The sequence below is a fragment of the Anastrepha ludens genome, chromosome 4 (assembly GCF_028408465.1).
Source record: "Anastrepha ludens isolate Willacy chromosome 4, idAnaLude1.1, whole genome shotgun sequence".
NCBI classification, from domain to species: domain Eukaryota; kingdom Metazoa; phylum Arthropoda; class Insecta; order Diptera; family Tephritidae; genus Anastrepha; species Anastrepha ludens.
In genome coordinates, this window is record NC_071500.1 from 60,172,988 (window position 1) to 60,190,927 (window position 17,940).

The 17,940-nt window shown below is 32.7% G+C and overlaps 1 protein-coding gene across 5 annotated transcripts in view; it reads right to left on the reverse strand.

Moving 5' to 3' along the window:
- Positions 1-2,236: 2,236 nt before the first annotated feature.
- The window catches only part of LOC128862574 (protein boule), a 52,622-nt gene continuing 36,918 nt past the window's right edge, over positions 2,237-17,940 (reverse strand). For 3 of the 5 annotated variants that reach the window (XM_054101288.1, XM_054101286.1, XM_054101289.1), the window contains 4 exons: positions 16,037-16,139; positions 15,853-15,953; positions 15,682-15,715; positions 9,740-15,277 (listed from right to left, as the gene is read on the reverse strand). In XM_054101288.1, coding sequence (XP_053957263.1) covers positions 15,261-15,277; positions 15,682-15,715; positions 15,853-15,953; positions 16,037-16,139 — 255 coding nt within the window. In that variant the 3' untranslated portion in view covers positions 9,740-15,260. Of the gene's footprint in view, positions 3,496-9,739; positions 15,278-15,681; positions 15,716-15,852; positions 15,954-16,036; positions 16,140-17,940 lie in introns of those variants that run through there. The other 2 variants (XM_054101290.1, XM_054101291.1) reach the window with 2 other exon arrangements.

Consider the following 17,940-nt stretch of genomic DNA (forward strand, 5'->3'; position numbering starts at 1 on the left):
CCACTCAAAATAATTTTTGTTTTTTACAAAAAAGTTATTCAAAAACTAAATTGGATAATTAATTGTGGTATAATGAAAGTAAAAAAATCAATTCAAGAACTGCACCAATCCATATGCTAAAACATGTATGTATATACTCCTCCTAAATGTATGCGACGGTTTGAGAATAAGATTTGGATTAAAATTAATACAAGGATGAAGGCATAGAACGTCAGTGTATACATTAACGTTCTCTATTGAAGGTGGAAGCGAATACCATATGAAGTTCAATAAAAGGATAAAGGCTAAGATAAAAATAAAAGGAAATATACGTAAAGATAAAGGCAAAGATGAATATAAATTTTGATATTTAATATATGTATGTACAAAGGTGAAGGTGAGTATGTGTGTGTGTAGAAAGGGAAAGAATAAAGATAAGAAAACCCAGTTACAGTTACATAAGTAAAATTGAATAAAAACAACTAATTGCAATAAGAATTGTCATTGTTAGAATTTTCGACCACGGGCGATCCCAATCACAGTGCAACCTCTCTTGCACGAACACTCACCGTCAGTCAACTTTTGTCCGTCCAAGTGAGGTATCCACTCAAAGTAGGGTAACTACTTCTAAGATTTGGTAAAGAAAAAATAATTTCCCCTCAAGGGAGGTGTCCGTTAAGAAAGGTTACACTGCATAATAAATGTATTAAACATTTTTATTTTTTATTTACAAATTTAAGAAAATAAAATAAATTTGTTAACCAGATGTAATTAGTTTTTGGTATGAAATACAATAGTGATACGGTGCAAGTTCGGAGTGGTACCTTTTCATTAGAGTTTTGAGCAATTTTGTTGTCTACTCTATTTAAGTAAAGGGTTTTCCAATAAGAGGTGTTATTTTGATATTCAAAGAAGAATGCTATTTTTTAATATAAATGATCTGATGTTTATTTCATTAAAAAGAGGAAGGTATGCCGTTAATAGTAGAAAAAAACATCAGACAAATGACCACCACGACGACGCTTACAGGACAATATTCTTTTCATGAAATTTTCCATAACCGAATTGCAAAGTGCCTGCCCTATATCCCCGATAGCCTCACGAATTCCATCTTTGAGGTCTTGAATCGACCCTGGGCTGTTGGCGTAGACCTTCTCTTTCATGTGGCCCCAAAGAAAAAAGTCACAAGGTGTTAAATCACAAGATCTGGGTAGCCAATTGTGATCACCTCTTCGCTCTTCGAGAGATAACACGCTCGGAAACTTTTCCCGTAAAAGATCAATGGCTTCGTTGCTTGTGTGGCACGTAGCGCCGTCTTGTTGAAAATAAACGTTTCCCAGATCAATACCATCCAATTCCGTGCATAAAAAATCGCTAATCATCTCTATTCTATTCAAAATAACACCTGTTATAGGAAAACCCTTAAAAACATAGGGCAGTATAATGTTGTGATGTTTGCATGTATATGTCATCTTCTTCTCAATTCTTTTCATCTCCAGTGGGACATAGGACCTCAATACGTATATGTGTATGTATATATGTATATTATTGGAGCGCACATTCTTTGTTGAATGTTTGGCCAGGCTCCTTCCTCCTTCTATTTCTGATGTGCGTCTTGACATTATTTCATAAATGGAAGCTCCGAGCTTTGCCATTGTCTGCCGAGTGCCTTATCATTTTTGTATCATTATTATCACGCCCACTAAAGGCTTCGAAACCGTTGTCTGCCGAAAGGTAGTCACGCACAAACCTATTCGTCTACAGCGGCCGCTTACCATTAATATTATTTGAAATTATTAATATCAATACCAACCAGTGCCCAAAATTACAAATATACTTAAATTGAGTAGACTGCAAAACCGCTCTAAAACAAAAAAAAAATTGTAAAAGAATTTGGTGAAAAATTCTAAAATTTTATTATAGTTTACTGAAAAGTTTAGAGCATCAATTTATAATGTTTTCGTTATCACATAAACTAGGGTTGGTTAACGCAAATCATGAGTATTTTTGTAGTGTCCTCCCAAGGCTGCTCATATTTGACGCCATATTCTCCTGCAGTTTAGAAATTAGAAATAAAAAATACTGATGTTTGCATTAATTCGGTTATGAACAAAAAAAGCAACAAACATTACGTGCATTTAAAAAAAAAAAATATTTATTAGAAATGTCTCATTTTTTGACAAAATGTCGTCAAGTTTTCTTTTTTCAGTTTTCAAATTTAGGTCTTCAACTAATACTGTTTTCAAGAGGATATAAGCCACATTTTCACAATAAGCTAACTTCAAAAAACCCAACACTGAAAATACCGTAAAAACTCGTTGTACGATTTTCAGTTACACTCACTATGGAATGTGAAAAAAAATTTGCTTCGTACGATGTAGTGAAATAACAACCCCAATTAGTTACATAATTTATTTCATTTATTCATGGGTGATAACAATTATTTTGTTTTTGTAATTTCTTTTTTGGCTCAGTGTAGAATCATTATACATTTTCCGATATAGAAATATTGCCGATAACAAAAAATCAAATGTTTAAATAAAATTTCAATAAACTAATACTCCTCATAGAGATGTCATTGCCTACTCGTATATAATACAATTTTTTCAAATGCCGATTGCAGAGCAGTATAAGGATATTTTTACTTGACCAAATCGAATTTATAGAATGAAATGAATGATAAGTAAAATAATGAATACATATTTGGATTACAATTGAAGAATTTGAAGGTTTTTTCTTCCACAATTTCAGAAGTGTTACTCAAAATCGAAATCGAAATTGGATTGTAATTTCTTTTTTATCAAATTAAACATTTCTGTCGTCGAATTGAAAATAAGCAAATATAATAGAAAATCAATATGAAACGAAGACAATGTAAGAAATAAGTAGTTGCTTGCAATCAGTTAGTGACAAACATTTAACGAACTGGTGCTTCACATTTTATCCATGTATGTATGTGTATTAATATTATTTTCTTTAAAAATTCTTACAAGCGTAATGAGTCAAATGAATGGGTTTGTGTGTTTGTGAGCTTTATATAAACGGTCGCACACTTATATGTATGTAGGTTACGAAATAAGCATCTGTTCGCTAGGACTAAAGAAAGTTGATAATCGATTAAATTTTCAAAATAGTTTTGGACTTGCTAGTAGAAATATACAAGAGGATTCCATAGAAAATATTTTCATCAAGCCATGCAGAAATGAAAAAAAAAAAGCTTAAATAGTATGTACATGCAGTTTTATAAAAGCCAATCAGTTCATGAAAACACCATCGCTTGCCAAGCTTTAACAACACGAATTTCGTAGCCTTCTTCCCGCCATTCGAGTGATTTTTAATTCAGATATCTACTACTTTGAAGAGATCATCAAGTTATTCTTGGTTAACGCTTTTCTTGTTCTTTTTGATAATATTTACGATTATTTAGGCCCCTATGAATTTCTCCATTGACTTCTTTCACGGCTTTCACGTACAGTTTAGTTGATGCTGGGTTGTGAGTTTCTTTACTTTAAATGTCTAAAGAGAAATAATAATTCCGTTGAAATATTAAAAAAGATATAAACATTTTGTAAACATACCTACAATACTACTTACAAACGTTTCTACTAATGTACTACATGTGGGTAAAATGTGTGCATGTGGATGTTGTACGACTTGATTGGAAAAGTTCTACAAGTAAGAGTTTCAATACACGCCAGTGTATGCTTACTAGTCGGGAACCCATTGAAAGAGTTAAGTCTATTATATTATAATTGGGATCCCATCATATATCGGGAATGCCTTTTAGCCCGCATGAATTTAGAGCCATTGCTTGCGCCCAATGAAAAATAATAACTGAAAGCTGCAAACCAGGCCCACTACTCTAACAAAGCTCAAAGTAGGAAATCACATATGCAGTTCCTCACGTGCTGGAAGAGCATTATAACTCAAAAAAAAAAAAAAAAGAACTTAAACAACGGTTTCAAAGTTTTTAATTTACCAGACAAAATTGCAAAGACAAATTTTCACCTAATGAGATACTAGGCGTCTTCGATTTGCCAAGCGTTAGCAAGTGGAGAATAAATGAAGCAACTGATATAAATAAACATATGAGCCGGAAAAGAACTACCCACGACAGTCGGTTCTTCGTAACCGAAACGACCCGGATTTATGTCCGGCCAAGGATTGTCACTTCAACAACATTCCTCGTATATGTAAGAGCAATGTTTATGCTGCTACAACAACAACAAGCTACCACAAATTTTATTTGTATATTTGTCACACAACTCGCTATTGGTGAAGCTTGTGCTGTCACAACACCCTTTGTGTTCTCCTTCTTGCTAATGTGGTTGTTGACTACAGACCAAAAATGAAACAATTGCTATCAACGAAGCTGCCGTGTGTGAATACGTGAATATGTGAAGCAATGGAATTTGCTATGTATGAACGCGGTCTAATGAAGAGTGATTTGGCAGCATTGAATATAGTGACTTATACTAGTTTGAGGGTGTAAAAAGGCTCCTTTTATGAACGCGATCTAATGCAACTCTCATGAAAGAGAGTTGACAGCATTGAAAGTAGTGAGTTATATCAGTTTTATGAGATATAAGGTCTCTTCTCTTCGCTAAGCGTTAGCAAGTGGCGATGAAGCAACTGGTATTATTGAACATATATTGGCAATGCTGCCTTAAATTATATGTGTTTGTAAGGTAGGAGTTATACCAGTTTAATGACGTATAACTACAATCGGTAGCGGCGAATCTTACTTGATAACTTTGTTGTTGCTTTCACATGCAAATGTTTCAAGTTAGTCGAGCAGAGGATAGCGAGCAGAGAAGTGGCGAATAGTAGAGGCCTATAAACACACTCGCTGCCGGTGAATCGGGCCGGATAACATTGTTGTTGCTCTTACATTCAAGTTATTCGTCACTTTGTTACTTCTTTAATGATCATAACAGTCACAATGTTTCAGAACTTATTTTATTGGTTGAAAATATGGGCCAATAACTTCGTTTCATTTGAACTTAATTTTAGCTAAAAACAATACATAAACAATATTAAACTTCAAATTCATATTTATTAAATAAAAACTTACTTTTCCTCTACCATTTCAACTCCGCAGCGAAAACTTTTATACTGCGCTTGATAACCATGCGCTAGTGATAACCATCAGAATGTCAACATCTTACTGGCACAACGCGTGACGTTGTCACTGTTGCAAAAGTTATTTGACAGAGCGTGATGTTATTTCATAAAAGATGCCTCTTCTTTTCGCCAAGCGTTAGCGAGTGGCGAATAGATGAAGCAACTGGTATAAATGATCGTATATAGGCAACGCGGGAATAGAGCTGCTTTAAATTACATGTGTGTGTAAAATAGTGAGTTATACCAGTTTAATACTCGCTAGCGACGAATCTTGCTCGATAAATTTCTTGTTGCTTTCGCATGCTTATTTTTCGTTAAGTTAATCAAGCATAGAGATAGCGAGCGGCGAAGTGGCGAATAGAAGAGGCCTAAAGTAACATTTCCGCAATTATTACAGATCTGAGTGTGCTATACACGGCATAAAAAACTAGTTGTCATTTCGGCATACCTTTAGGTTATGATGTTCTTTCAGCAAACGAGCGATATATTTGGTCGATAGAAAGTTAGGTTTAACAAATTATGATTTGAATTGGCGAGGTCATGCGATTTTACATCGTTGGTTGATTTTTTTGAAAGGAAAGCTATGCGGCAATAAGTCAATATCCATATATGTACAAATATGTATATGCACATCACGGCGGATTTTAGCAATCTATACACATGCACATACAGCATATGTATGTATGTTTTTTTATGTTATAAATGTCCAGTTTTTGTCACAATACAGGGTGGAAAATAATCTAAACATATATATTTTTCGTTGTCCTCTGATACCGTCGGGGATATGTCTTGGCTATAGAGAAACTTGTAAGTACTGCTTTATTAGCTTTATTATGGAGTAGGATTTGGCACGATTCCTATTTAAATGATGGGCCCACCACTACGCCTATTATACCCTTGCGTTTTTTAGACTGGCTTGTTATTGAATTATTGATCAGGAGTTGTAACTAGCTCTGCTTTTTTAGTCAGAATTTTTTAATGACGCGTATTTACGGTTGACCTGCCAACGTGAAATCAACTGTTGTTTTTTTTATCAGTGTAGACCAGATAATAATTGCAGGGTTGTTGGCAGACTTGGCCCATAGTACAGTAGATTTACCATCAACTCAGAATTTTTTTTCGAATATCCGTTGACAAGTCCGCGTAATAAATTACACTTTTAGATTTTGAGCGGGACTGTTGCATTCCAAAAAAAATATTAGAAACATACCAAGGGGTGGAGGGAAAATAATTATTTATGTATAGGTATTTTAGAGAGCACGCAAATTGCCAATGTTGAATTTCAATTCATGTAAAGTTCGAAATTTTCTATCATTCGGTGGCAAAAATTTTGTGCGGAATAAAAAAATGGTGCATCTAACTCAACATCTCGACATTCAATTTGATTTAATGCGATGGCAATGTTTTAAGTGTGGACGTTGCCATGTTAGGGTATCGTCATTTTGAAAATTCCGCCAAGAAAGCCAGTACTTTGTGCACGCGGTCGTGTTTGTTTAAAAGCATTCTTTGATTTATACGATGAAAAGGAAAGGAAACTCAGATTCTGGGTGAATCCTTTTTTGGAAAGAAGAGAAATGCATAGTTCGGACAACTAAAATTGAAGATGCTGCCAATATGAGCTTGTAAACTTGACAAACAAATACCAATTGCCTGTCAAACATGCAAAATGGCAGCCCATTAGTTCACATATTTTGGCAACATATGACTTAAAATATTTCCATAAAATTGCCAACTTATTCAATTTCATTGAAATTGACCATTGCGTTAGACGAGACGTTAAGTAGAGTTCCTTTTTTTCCGGCCAAGTTATATAAATTTTTTTACATGTGACAAATAAATGTCAGTGCGTAATTGTACAACTAGACCAAGGCGAATCTATTAAAGGTGGTGTTGGTAAATCAGCTGAGCTATTTTTTTCTTTCGCCTTGTCCATGTGGCTGTCAGCTTAGAATGAAACAAGACGAATTCATTATTTGTTTTGTAGTTTCTCACTACTTTGCTTTCGACAATCAAGCGTACAGAACATTATTGTTGGTCTAGTGCCACCACCTTTAATGAATGCGCCTTCAACTAGACTGAATATCCACTTAAAGTTAACGGTCTCTTTCGCACCAAAGATGGAAATATGAGTTTTGCTGAAATTCTTCTGAATTCTGCTGAAATCATTTTTTCTTTCCGTGCCACTTCAATTGCAAAATCCAAGACAATGCCAAATACCGTCATATATACATACATACACGTATAATCGCAGAAACAGAAATATTTGTTATTCGCTTGAATGTCTCTCTCTCCATTCAGTTTTATTGTATTTATTTTTATTTGCATATTTATTTTATTATTTTTATCGATTTTTACTAACGTGCGGCGCTTATGAGTTTTGTGTTAAGTCACTTAGAAGTCTTCTTCTTACTTAGTCGCTTGCTTGTTAATTCTATTACAAATAATATTAGTCTATGATATTATTAAATTATCATTTATCAATTATCAACTACATAGTACAGAGTAGTCTAGGTAACAGTAGATAATTTCAGTAGGATTATAATTTAAATTTAATATGTTTGCTTTTGGTTAGTTTTTGTTTTTCTTTCTTTTTTGTTTTTCGTTTTGAGAATTACGTTTTCCATATTGTAGACTGCTTAAGTTAACAGGAAGGATAAGATATTTGCTTTGAAAGATTGGTTTATGTTTTATCTATTTTTATGTCTTTGTTTACTACGTTTCAATACCATAGATACGAGCTAATGCATATGTATGTATGTATATATTCATATAAATATAATTTATACAATATAAGGTTTGTATGTCTTATACTCTTTACTTTCGTTTTTCTTCGTTTACTCTATTTCTTTAGCTTGTTTTCTAATATTTTTCATATTTTTTCATCTACGTGTGTATGTATGCATATTTATTTGTACCTATGTATTTACATACGTGCAATCGTTCTCAAGTTGCCGTAGCACATCGCCGTATATGCTTTTGATGGATGAGGGATTATAGGTCTGTCACAATGCGTCCGTTGCCTGACGTGGCGTCTAAAACCTACCGTGGTGCCACAATGAAAGTATTACCGCATATAAACAAAACAAGAGAAGATCTCGCGATCTCTCGTGAAAACATATAAATATTATATTTCGTTGTGTAAGAACAGTAGCCATTGCCAGCAGAGGGGCGACCGCTATTAGAAAAAAATGTCACTATCATTTCATCTTTCATGCACGAAGTTTGGAGCATGGACACTTCCAAATGGTAGTAACGCACCAACCCACACGGCTACGACTGCCGCCGTGTATATTGTACGTTATAAAATTAAAAGAGTTAATAAAAATGGAGGCTATTGATGTATTAGTAATACTTTTAATACTTATTCAAGCGGAAGAGCGTTTTAATAGTATTTGCGGTAGTATTAGATGCTAGGTGCGGCTTTTTTGATTTACTGAAGACTTAAAAAAAATGTGCATGCAGAAAAAAGTTTTCGACTTGCCTGTTTTACCTGTTTTACACTCGTGCCATGACGCTTAAGTGCTACTTGTGGAGTGTCAGACTGGCCCTTCAACCGTTTCACACTCTTACCAGCTTTTGTCAAAAAGATAAGGGTGCATTTGAATTGACACAATTAATTTGAATTCCGTTTATTTTTGTATTAAATTTGAAATAATAAAAGGCATTACCGATACAAAATTGTTCTTCTTTAAACAGTTGTCGTTTGCGCCGGAATTGCCATACGGCAAAAGGAAAAAGTTGCCAATTTTTGTGCATTCCGTCACGACGTACGGCACGTATTTGGTGCTTTCTACTCAAACACACATTAGACATTTAGCTCTCAGTCAAGTTCGTTGTTACAACAGATGAAACGGTCACATTATGACGGGCCTATTACTCCCATACAATAAAAGAAAATAATTAGCAAAAACGAAAACATGAGCGCGTCGAGCTTTGTAGAATTTTTCGTGTTCTCTTTTTCTTGGGTTTGTTTTTGCATTGTACGTTTGTTTGTAAATGTTTGTTGAATATTTCAGCGATTGCCTGCTAACTGGCATGAATTACAAATTTGACTCAATACAAAAACGCACAGCTGCACCATATATGTATGTACGAGTATGTATGTATGTATGTGCATACATACGTTAGTATGTGTATAGGTCGACAAATGTTTGATACTTTACGTTTTTATTTTTTGGTTGCGAAAAAATGCACACATGCGATAACAATAATTTTATCTAAGCCTGCCTTGCAAATAGATATACCAGTAATATATATGTTTATGTTTTAGTCTAAATAATTTAATTTAATTACTTTTGCTTTTAAAAATATCACGAATTTTCTATAACGTTCGCTTCACCAATTTATTTTACATCCAATATCAATTTCTAGTTCCGGTTCTCCAACTATGGAGGAGCTAATTGTTATGTGATGCTTTTGTTCAATTCTATTTTCTTATATCTTTATTTCGATTTTCATTAACTTAAACATTTCGATGCTGAAGAAATACTCTCGCATATCTAATATACTTGCGCGTTTGCTGTGACAATACTTCAAGTAAAGGTGATTTATTATTCAAATTCATATGTACATACATATGTTGTTTGTATATATGTACATGCCTTCCATAATGTAATACAACAAACGTACAAACATGTAGTATCAATTGTTGCTGCCGCTTTTATTTCAATTTCCATTTTAATTTCTGTTCCGCTCACGCTTACACTCGCTACAAGTGGTATTTGCTTCACTTGCACTTTCCACTACAACCTTTTCTGCTAAAAAGTAAACTAAGACTAAGATTTTTACTTATTGCTTTGATTTACTTATTCGTTTACAGTTCATTTTTTATTATTTCATTGTTATAACAAATTAAATATTTCATATTAATTTATATGAGATTATGATCATGCACATTTTCACAAAATATGTATTTATGCATTTTGGGTTTACAACAAATTTCAATATCATTTTTGGATCACGCATATGACGCATATAACAAACATAATTCAACAATAGACCTTTTCAATAACTAAATTGCTTAATTTGTATTCATTTTACATTGCGTAATTTTTTCTTTTGGCTTTTTGTGGGTAGACATATTCAAATACATACATACAACATTGGAGTGTGTTAACCAGATCAATAATGATTTCAACATGAATGATTTTTATGAAGCATGATTGTTTATTTTAACGCATCTTTAGGTACGCCACAGGTATTTTGAAACCTCTGATTTATTGATCATTAAGCAATTGATATTATGTAGCCGCCGCTTGAATCGCCTACCAGAATTGCACTTTAAAATCTTTCCATTAGCTAATGTTTACATAAGTTTATGCGTTCAAAAGTTATGACTCGGTAAAGTGTTTAAAATTGAAATGTTCATACATATGCATGTTGCATCTTGCACTAATGACTATGCATAATGTCTATCACACCCCAATGTAAAAAACAAATCAAAATAAAAATAATAATAATTACTATATTCATGCGCGTTCTTCTGAAACTAAATGGTATTTATAAATGGAAAAGAAAAGCGTGTACCAGAACTGCAAAATAGTATGAAAATGGACAATGGACTATCTATGAAACTATACAAATCGCAGTCAAAGCTTTTAGCGTTTTTCTTCTAATTTACTAAGTTAGCAAATGAATACTCTGGCATCTATTTATTTTTATTTAGATTTGTTGCTCTTGTCAGAGCGAGGGCGTCGAACAAAACCAGCCAACTGTCTCCAAAGTTCGTTGGATTGTAATACATGATGGTAGAGGACTACAAAAGACAAAAAAAAAGTATAAAAATCGCCAGAGCTGCTGGAGTTTTTAAAAATCTCTATAGGACATGTAACTGAAATTTGAAGAGATTAGCAAGCGCTAAGGGTTATGGTGCTCACACTCACCAACGTAAACGTATTATATGTTCCATGTCAGCTGACACGAATAAACTAATGAGAGTCCCATGTAAATGAAAACTCACCATCGTTCCGTTACGTAGTATCGTAGATCGTGTACGTGCGTAAATGAAAAATTTTGGATTGTTGCGCAAAAACGCGTCAGTTGATTGCTTTCTCACTACACAGTGTTGCCAAACAGACAGCACATTTCGAAATCATTTACAAAATAAACTTAGGAAAATTTTAATTCTTATTACAATAACTTAGAAACAATGTTGTTGTTAATTGGTTAAATGAACTATTTTCATTTGTTGGTTTTTGGCTTTGGTTTATTGCACAATGAAAAATTGTAACTCATATTGTGATGTGTTTAAAAGTATGCAAAAATAGCAATGGCAACAATATGTCGATACAACCAAACACAAACCCACACAAACCGATGTATGGTGTAAATATGTAACCAAACGAAAGCAGCAATTTTCTACGGGCAAAAGCTTTGCTCAATTTTGTGTATCTTACGGACAACAGACAGGAACTACGACAACGTCGGTGAGTGTGGGCATCATTAGAAAGAGTTTTACGCTCTTCTGGTTTTTTCACTTTTAACAATGTTTAGTTACAATTTGTTAATGGTAGGGTAAACAATGTCAATATGATTTTCCTTATATTCTTTATAAAGCCTCAAACGAAGTGGACATAATACAAATCAAGTGAGAGTAGTGAATTTTTATTTATTTACTTAGGACTCGGAATTATTAGCGACCAAGGCTAGTTTCCTCCGAGAGTTTTTTAGAAGTTATTTTATGCTGTTATGACATTGAAATTCATCTGTTGCTTATTGTTTGTACTGAAAAAATACACAGCATCGGTCAATGCAACAAATATTTCCACAAACCACGTTGTCGTTTGTTTTTGTAGTTTAATTTAATTATAGAGTTTAAGAGTATAAAATTAATTAATTGTTTTCTCTTGTATGAACTCTTACGCCATTACGAGTAGACCACAGTTCTGGTACTTAAGATTCTTAACTTTTTGCTGTAGGTTAAGCTCTAAATAGCAAAAATTTGTAATTTTAATTGTTTTCTGAAATTAAATGGTTGTGTGATCATTATCTATTTTTTTTCGTCAGCTTATTACAGCATCCTTTCGGAAATGACTTTTCGGTAAGTTTTATGATGTCCACAAAAACGAAACGTCACGAACACACAATATCTATACATACAATTTGAAAAACCGTTTCATATGACCAGATGAGCCAAAGTGGCAAGGTGTGGGGCAAAAACGGAAGTAATAAATCTCGATGAGATTTTCGCATTAAAATTCTAAGAATACTTTCACGAAAGTCTTATGTGAGCATTTGGTGCTTTACTTAGGGATACATTGATACATTTCAGAAAATGATGCGCCGCAAGGGAGCCAAATATCGTTAAGTTTACCACGAAGCCCACTTGACTTTTAGCAAAAATTAAAAAATCTCATAGAAATATTTTCATAGCTTTTTACAGCTGTGAAATAAACGCACTCTCACTCACTTTAGGACTTATGATTTTTCAAAAATATTATTCTTTCTGTAATATGCGTATGTATGTTTGCATAGAGGGCAATTTTTTCTGCTTTTCTAAAGAAAAATTAACAATAAAAAAAAGTACTTATGGTTTATATGACTTAGTCGTTTGATTTCAATTCCTATAAGTCAAATTAGAATTTCAATGCAAACATTGATAAAACTCAACAGCTCTGCCTTGTTTTACATTACACTTGCGTACGTTTTCAGGTAACAGCAATAGCCTTCACCTGTTCAAAAACTAGTATGTGACTAAGTTGTAGTAGGAAGTTGTAAAATAACACTAAAATTTAATTTTGCATATGCCACGAGTTATATTTGAATTCCAAAGTTCAGTTTTTTATTTTCATTTTCATTTGGTTTAAAAATAAAAAAAAGCCTTTCTTTGGGAAAAGCTTTTATTTATATTTTTAGGTGGTCAGTTGACTTTTCTCTTTTGTGATGAGCATTTATTTTGCTTATATTGTCTTTTTATTTTATTTTATTTTAAAATCATATTGCTTGTTATCGGTGACCGATTAAAATTCAAATCGTTAGTTCATAGTTTTGTTTGAGTACCTTTGAATGTTTAATTATTAAATACTTAACAATAAAAATGTAATCGCTCATTGCAATGCATCCATTTGCGTTTGTTGTTTATATTGCTTATTTTGTTTGTTGTGGTGTTAATATCTACGCTTCTTTTCTGTTTTAATATATTTTAATATAAGTATTTATTTGTTTATTCATCTACATTTATAGGTTATCTCATTTATTAATATTTGAATATGCGTTGTATATTATTTTAATAATTATTCATATTTATGCGCGTATTTTGCATACCTAAAACATGTATTGTATATACATATATATCTACATATACACATATGTATAGACATTCATATATATATATATATATATATATATATACATATACATATATACAATAAATGTATTAAGCATATATGTATGTATTTATGTTCTCTTTTTTTATATTTCTTTATAATATTGTGTGTATAATTCTACTCAGATGCTTTGCCTAGATGCTTATACATATGAATACGATAACTTAGTTTTCTTCGATTTTATTGTTTTTTTTTTTTTTCATTCTATAATATATTACTTAAGTCAATTTATGATTTTTAGAAGAGCTAATTGCATTTTCCTTTTATTGATTTTTAAATACTATTTTATGATGTTCTAAGTTTTTTGTTTACAGTTTTAAATCCTGTCTTAAGTTCAATATCTTTTTATGTTGTTTGTTCTGAAGATTGATTCTTCGTTAATTCATTTCTTATTTCAATACAATTTTATACTAATAATTTTTTGTGTTCAAAATTGTTTTCTTTATTTTAAATGTTCAGCTTTCGGTTTTGCCGGTTCACAGGTCCAGCCGGTGTTTTTAATTCGTCGTATCTTATCTTAAATTCTTTAAATATAATTTGTCTAATGTATATATATATATATATATATAGATATATATTTTATATAAGTATATAATAGTATTAATATATACTTTTTGTCATTATCAATATAGAGTTGTGTATAATATTTATTATAGTAATAATTGAAATCAATAAATAATATATTTCTTTCTTATTCAATTATAATTTAGGTTTTTGTTGATGCTTCGCATTATAACAAGTTTATTTTTTATTCATATTTCCATTCCTCCAAATTTTCACTACAAACTACAAACGTGCCAACTTGTCTTTCTCTGCTTTCTCTATATCTAACTACGATTCGTTATGGTACGGCAAAACCGTTTTGGTATTTGTAGTTTTTCGAAATTCGAAAATATCAACAGAAACGTACCTTGTTTTCGAAAACAATAAACAATTACTGGCGCTGTACGAACTATAGCAGTTAAATATCTTTCGATAAACATACATACGATTGTAGCATTTCGCAAGACTACATAGTTTCACTGGGTTTAAAATTTAGTTGTTTTTCCATCATCATCGTATTTTCCTTCGTTTTTGTTCTTCTTAAACAATCCTTCATATATATATATATTTTTTTTTTGCATTTTTTCTTGCTTTACTGTTAAATCTAAACTGTACGTTTTCATGTTAATATGTATACACATATAAGAGTACGTGTAGTGTTCTAAAGGTATGTTATGTTAAGTGTGTATTCATGTGTATGTGCGCGTATTGATAAATCATTCTCAAAATAAACGGCGGCCCATTTCAGTCCATGTTTTACGTTGAGTTATTTAATGACTAAAGCAGCCTTTGATAACATTCTCGCCTGGACATGACCTCCAACTCTTTTGACTCTTGACTCTTGCCGCTGTTAGTGCTATTTCGCATCATACCGTCATAATGCATTGTGTAACAGTATGACGACTGCACCATCTTACATTTAAAAAGCCAACAATTTCCTTTTTTGTCGCAAATAAATTATTGTTTTATGTCGCTTTTTTAAGTTTTTGTTTTTGTTTTTGCATTATTTCTCTTTAGTCACACTGTCTTCGAGCTCGTAGATATTGTTGTATTTGTAGTAGTAATAAAGGAAGCTATTGTTGTAAAGTTGTGTCTTTGTTGTTGTGTCTCATACATTTTGTTTCTATTTGTGAATCTATTTGCTGCCACAAGCATCAAATATTAATCAAATTACAAATATTTATACGCATAAAATGTAGTAGCATCAATGTTGCTGTTGTTGTTGTTGTTGTTATTTTAGTCGTGTGATCATAGTTGTGGTTATGGATGCTGTCGTTAGTACCCTCAAAATTAACATGGGTAAATACCTAAAAAAGTAGATAGCAGTAGGAAGTTGGTAACTCGAAATATATGTAGATTAGACATGGCTTTTGTGATCAAATACTTTCAATCTCTACAAAATGCCTATCCAAACAAATCTGATATTTAGAATATGTATGTACTTATATGCATATATGTTTATATAAAGAATTATAAAAATCAAAGAAAAACAATATCGTTAATTTGTAATGGAAATTAATAAACCTTTGGAATCTAAATCTTTTAAGTGGTATGCGAATGAATAAATATTTTCTTAAAATCAATCAAAAATATACTTTAAACTAACGCATGTAATATATTACTGCTGTTGTAGAGGTGTGACAAGTAGTGTTGATTCGAACAGATATATACTATCTAAGAAAGCAAGTAAGGCACACATCCTTTTAATTACCTTGATAATTCTGTGGCCAAATGGTGGGTACATTCTGTCGGTTTCATAAGATATTTTTTACATTTGCAGCATCAGAGCGTTCAGGTACATGTAAATAAGAATTGCATATTTTAATTAATTTAAATTAAATTGTAAATATAAATCTATGTAGGATTGCATCTTTAAACTTACCGCCGCACTGACCATTGGCACGCTATAGTACTGATAAAATGGTTGATATTGCATTGAAGGTGGGTAAAGTGTTGGCACGCCAGCTGCTGTAAAATCAGTAACTGTTTGTTAAGCGGTTATAAAAATTATAACTGATCTGCTAAATTTTGTTTAGATATTTCAAATAAAATAAATTGCGAGTTACCTGGCGGATAAACTGTAGCGGCGAATTGATCAATAGGCATATTACTAATCGGGGCTGGTGGTGTTGTTGTATAATATACAGCACCATTCGTTGCAACGATCGACTGGAATATTGCAAAGAATTGCATAAGAACTTTATAATCTTCCTTTATAAGATTGTTTTTATACATTCAGCCTTTTCGAAAATTTCATGTGAATAAATCACTCCTGTAAATTTAATCTAAAACATAGTGGGAGAAAATTCCCAAATTTGTTTGCTTTATGGAAATGATTTGTTCATATAGAATTCCCAAAAAAGTTGATGAATTTTTAGAAAATATTTTTCTTATCTTTAAGATAAAAACGAAAGAATTTTACTTCAAATTTGAAAGCATTATTATCCCTAAACAAGAATTAGAGCAGGGTTCCCAAATAGCGCGTCGCTACACCCTGGGGCGTTGTTGGTTGATGCTCATCGCCGATAAGGAACATTTTTTGCACCGATTATGTAGTTAAAAAGTAAAGCTCTCTTTCGACAAACAAAAACTTTACTTTATGTATAAGGGTATCATTAGGGCTGTTTTGTTGCACAGACAATTAAGTGGCTCTAAAAGTGTTCGATATATCACAAGAATATATTTGAGATTTGTTGATTGCGCAAATGGATGAAAAAAGCTTCTATTCGACACGGTACTTCGTCATGGTGGTACTTGAAGAGGCCTCCTCTACTTTGGAAAATCAAAATGGGGAAAAATTTGGTCTTACATGTTGCTAAGCACCAGTCAAGAAAAGGAACAATTAGATATTGTCATATAATTTTAACGCATTCCGCTCTCTTCAAATTTTCAGTGACTGACTGGCGCAAGATTTTGTGTCTTGTCGTTTTTTGATAGATAGCTAATGTACTAAGAGCTGATTAAAATGGAGATCTACAATCCTATACAATACGCTTGGACATTTATGAATATATACATAACTCCGCATTGGTTAATTTGGGTTTCTTCATAAATTAATTTTCGGCCGACGTTAGTTAGCTTTCATGCGAAATTCTCGTACTTTGCAAACAGTTTTATTTGCTCCTTTCATTCTAAGAAGACTTCAGCGTAGGCTCATTTTAACTACCTCACCGGATTGTAACTAGTGCGGTGATTTTGATTTTGAATCCTTGCATAGCGGTGAAGGCCAAAAAATTGTCGGAAATTCAGAATTGTGGTCAGCAACCGACATTTTATGGCTAGCTTAGAGGTTGTCAACTGTAGATTCGATCAAGTTACCCTTCAGCTTGACAATGCTTGACGTCTTGTCAGAAACTTAGTATACTTAGAAACACTAAAAATAGAGACCGTAACTCATCTGCCATAATCTCCAGACGTTGTTCGACTATCATTTGTTTCGATCGGTGGCGCATGATCAGATAAGTTCTTTTGACATTATAAGTGTCAAATTGTAGGCAGGACTTCGAAACAAAAAAATACGGTTTGCAACTAATAAAGGGTTTTCCAATAACAAGTAATCGCAATCGAGAGATGATTAACGATTTTTATGGCCAGAATTGGATGGTATTGATCTGGACAACGTTTATTTTCAACAAGACGGCGTTGCGTGCCACACATGCAACGAAGCCATTGATCTTTTACGGGAAAAGTTTCCGGACCGTGTTATCTCTCGAAGAGGTGATCTCAATTGGCCACCGAGATCTTGTGATTTAACACCTAGTGACTTTTTTCTTTGAGGCCAGGTGAAAGATAAGGTCTACGCCAAAAGCCCAGGGTCGATTCAAGGCCTCAAAGATGGAATTCGTGAGGCTATCGAGGATATAGGGCAGCCAATTTGCAATTCGGTTATGGGAAATTTCTTGAAAAAGATATTGTCCTGTAAGCGTGGTCGTGGTGGTCATTTGCCTGACGTTATTTTCCACTATTAACG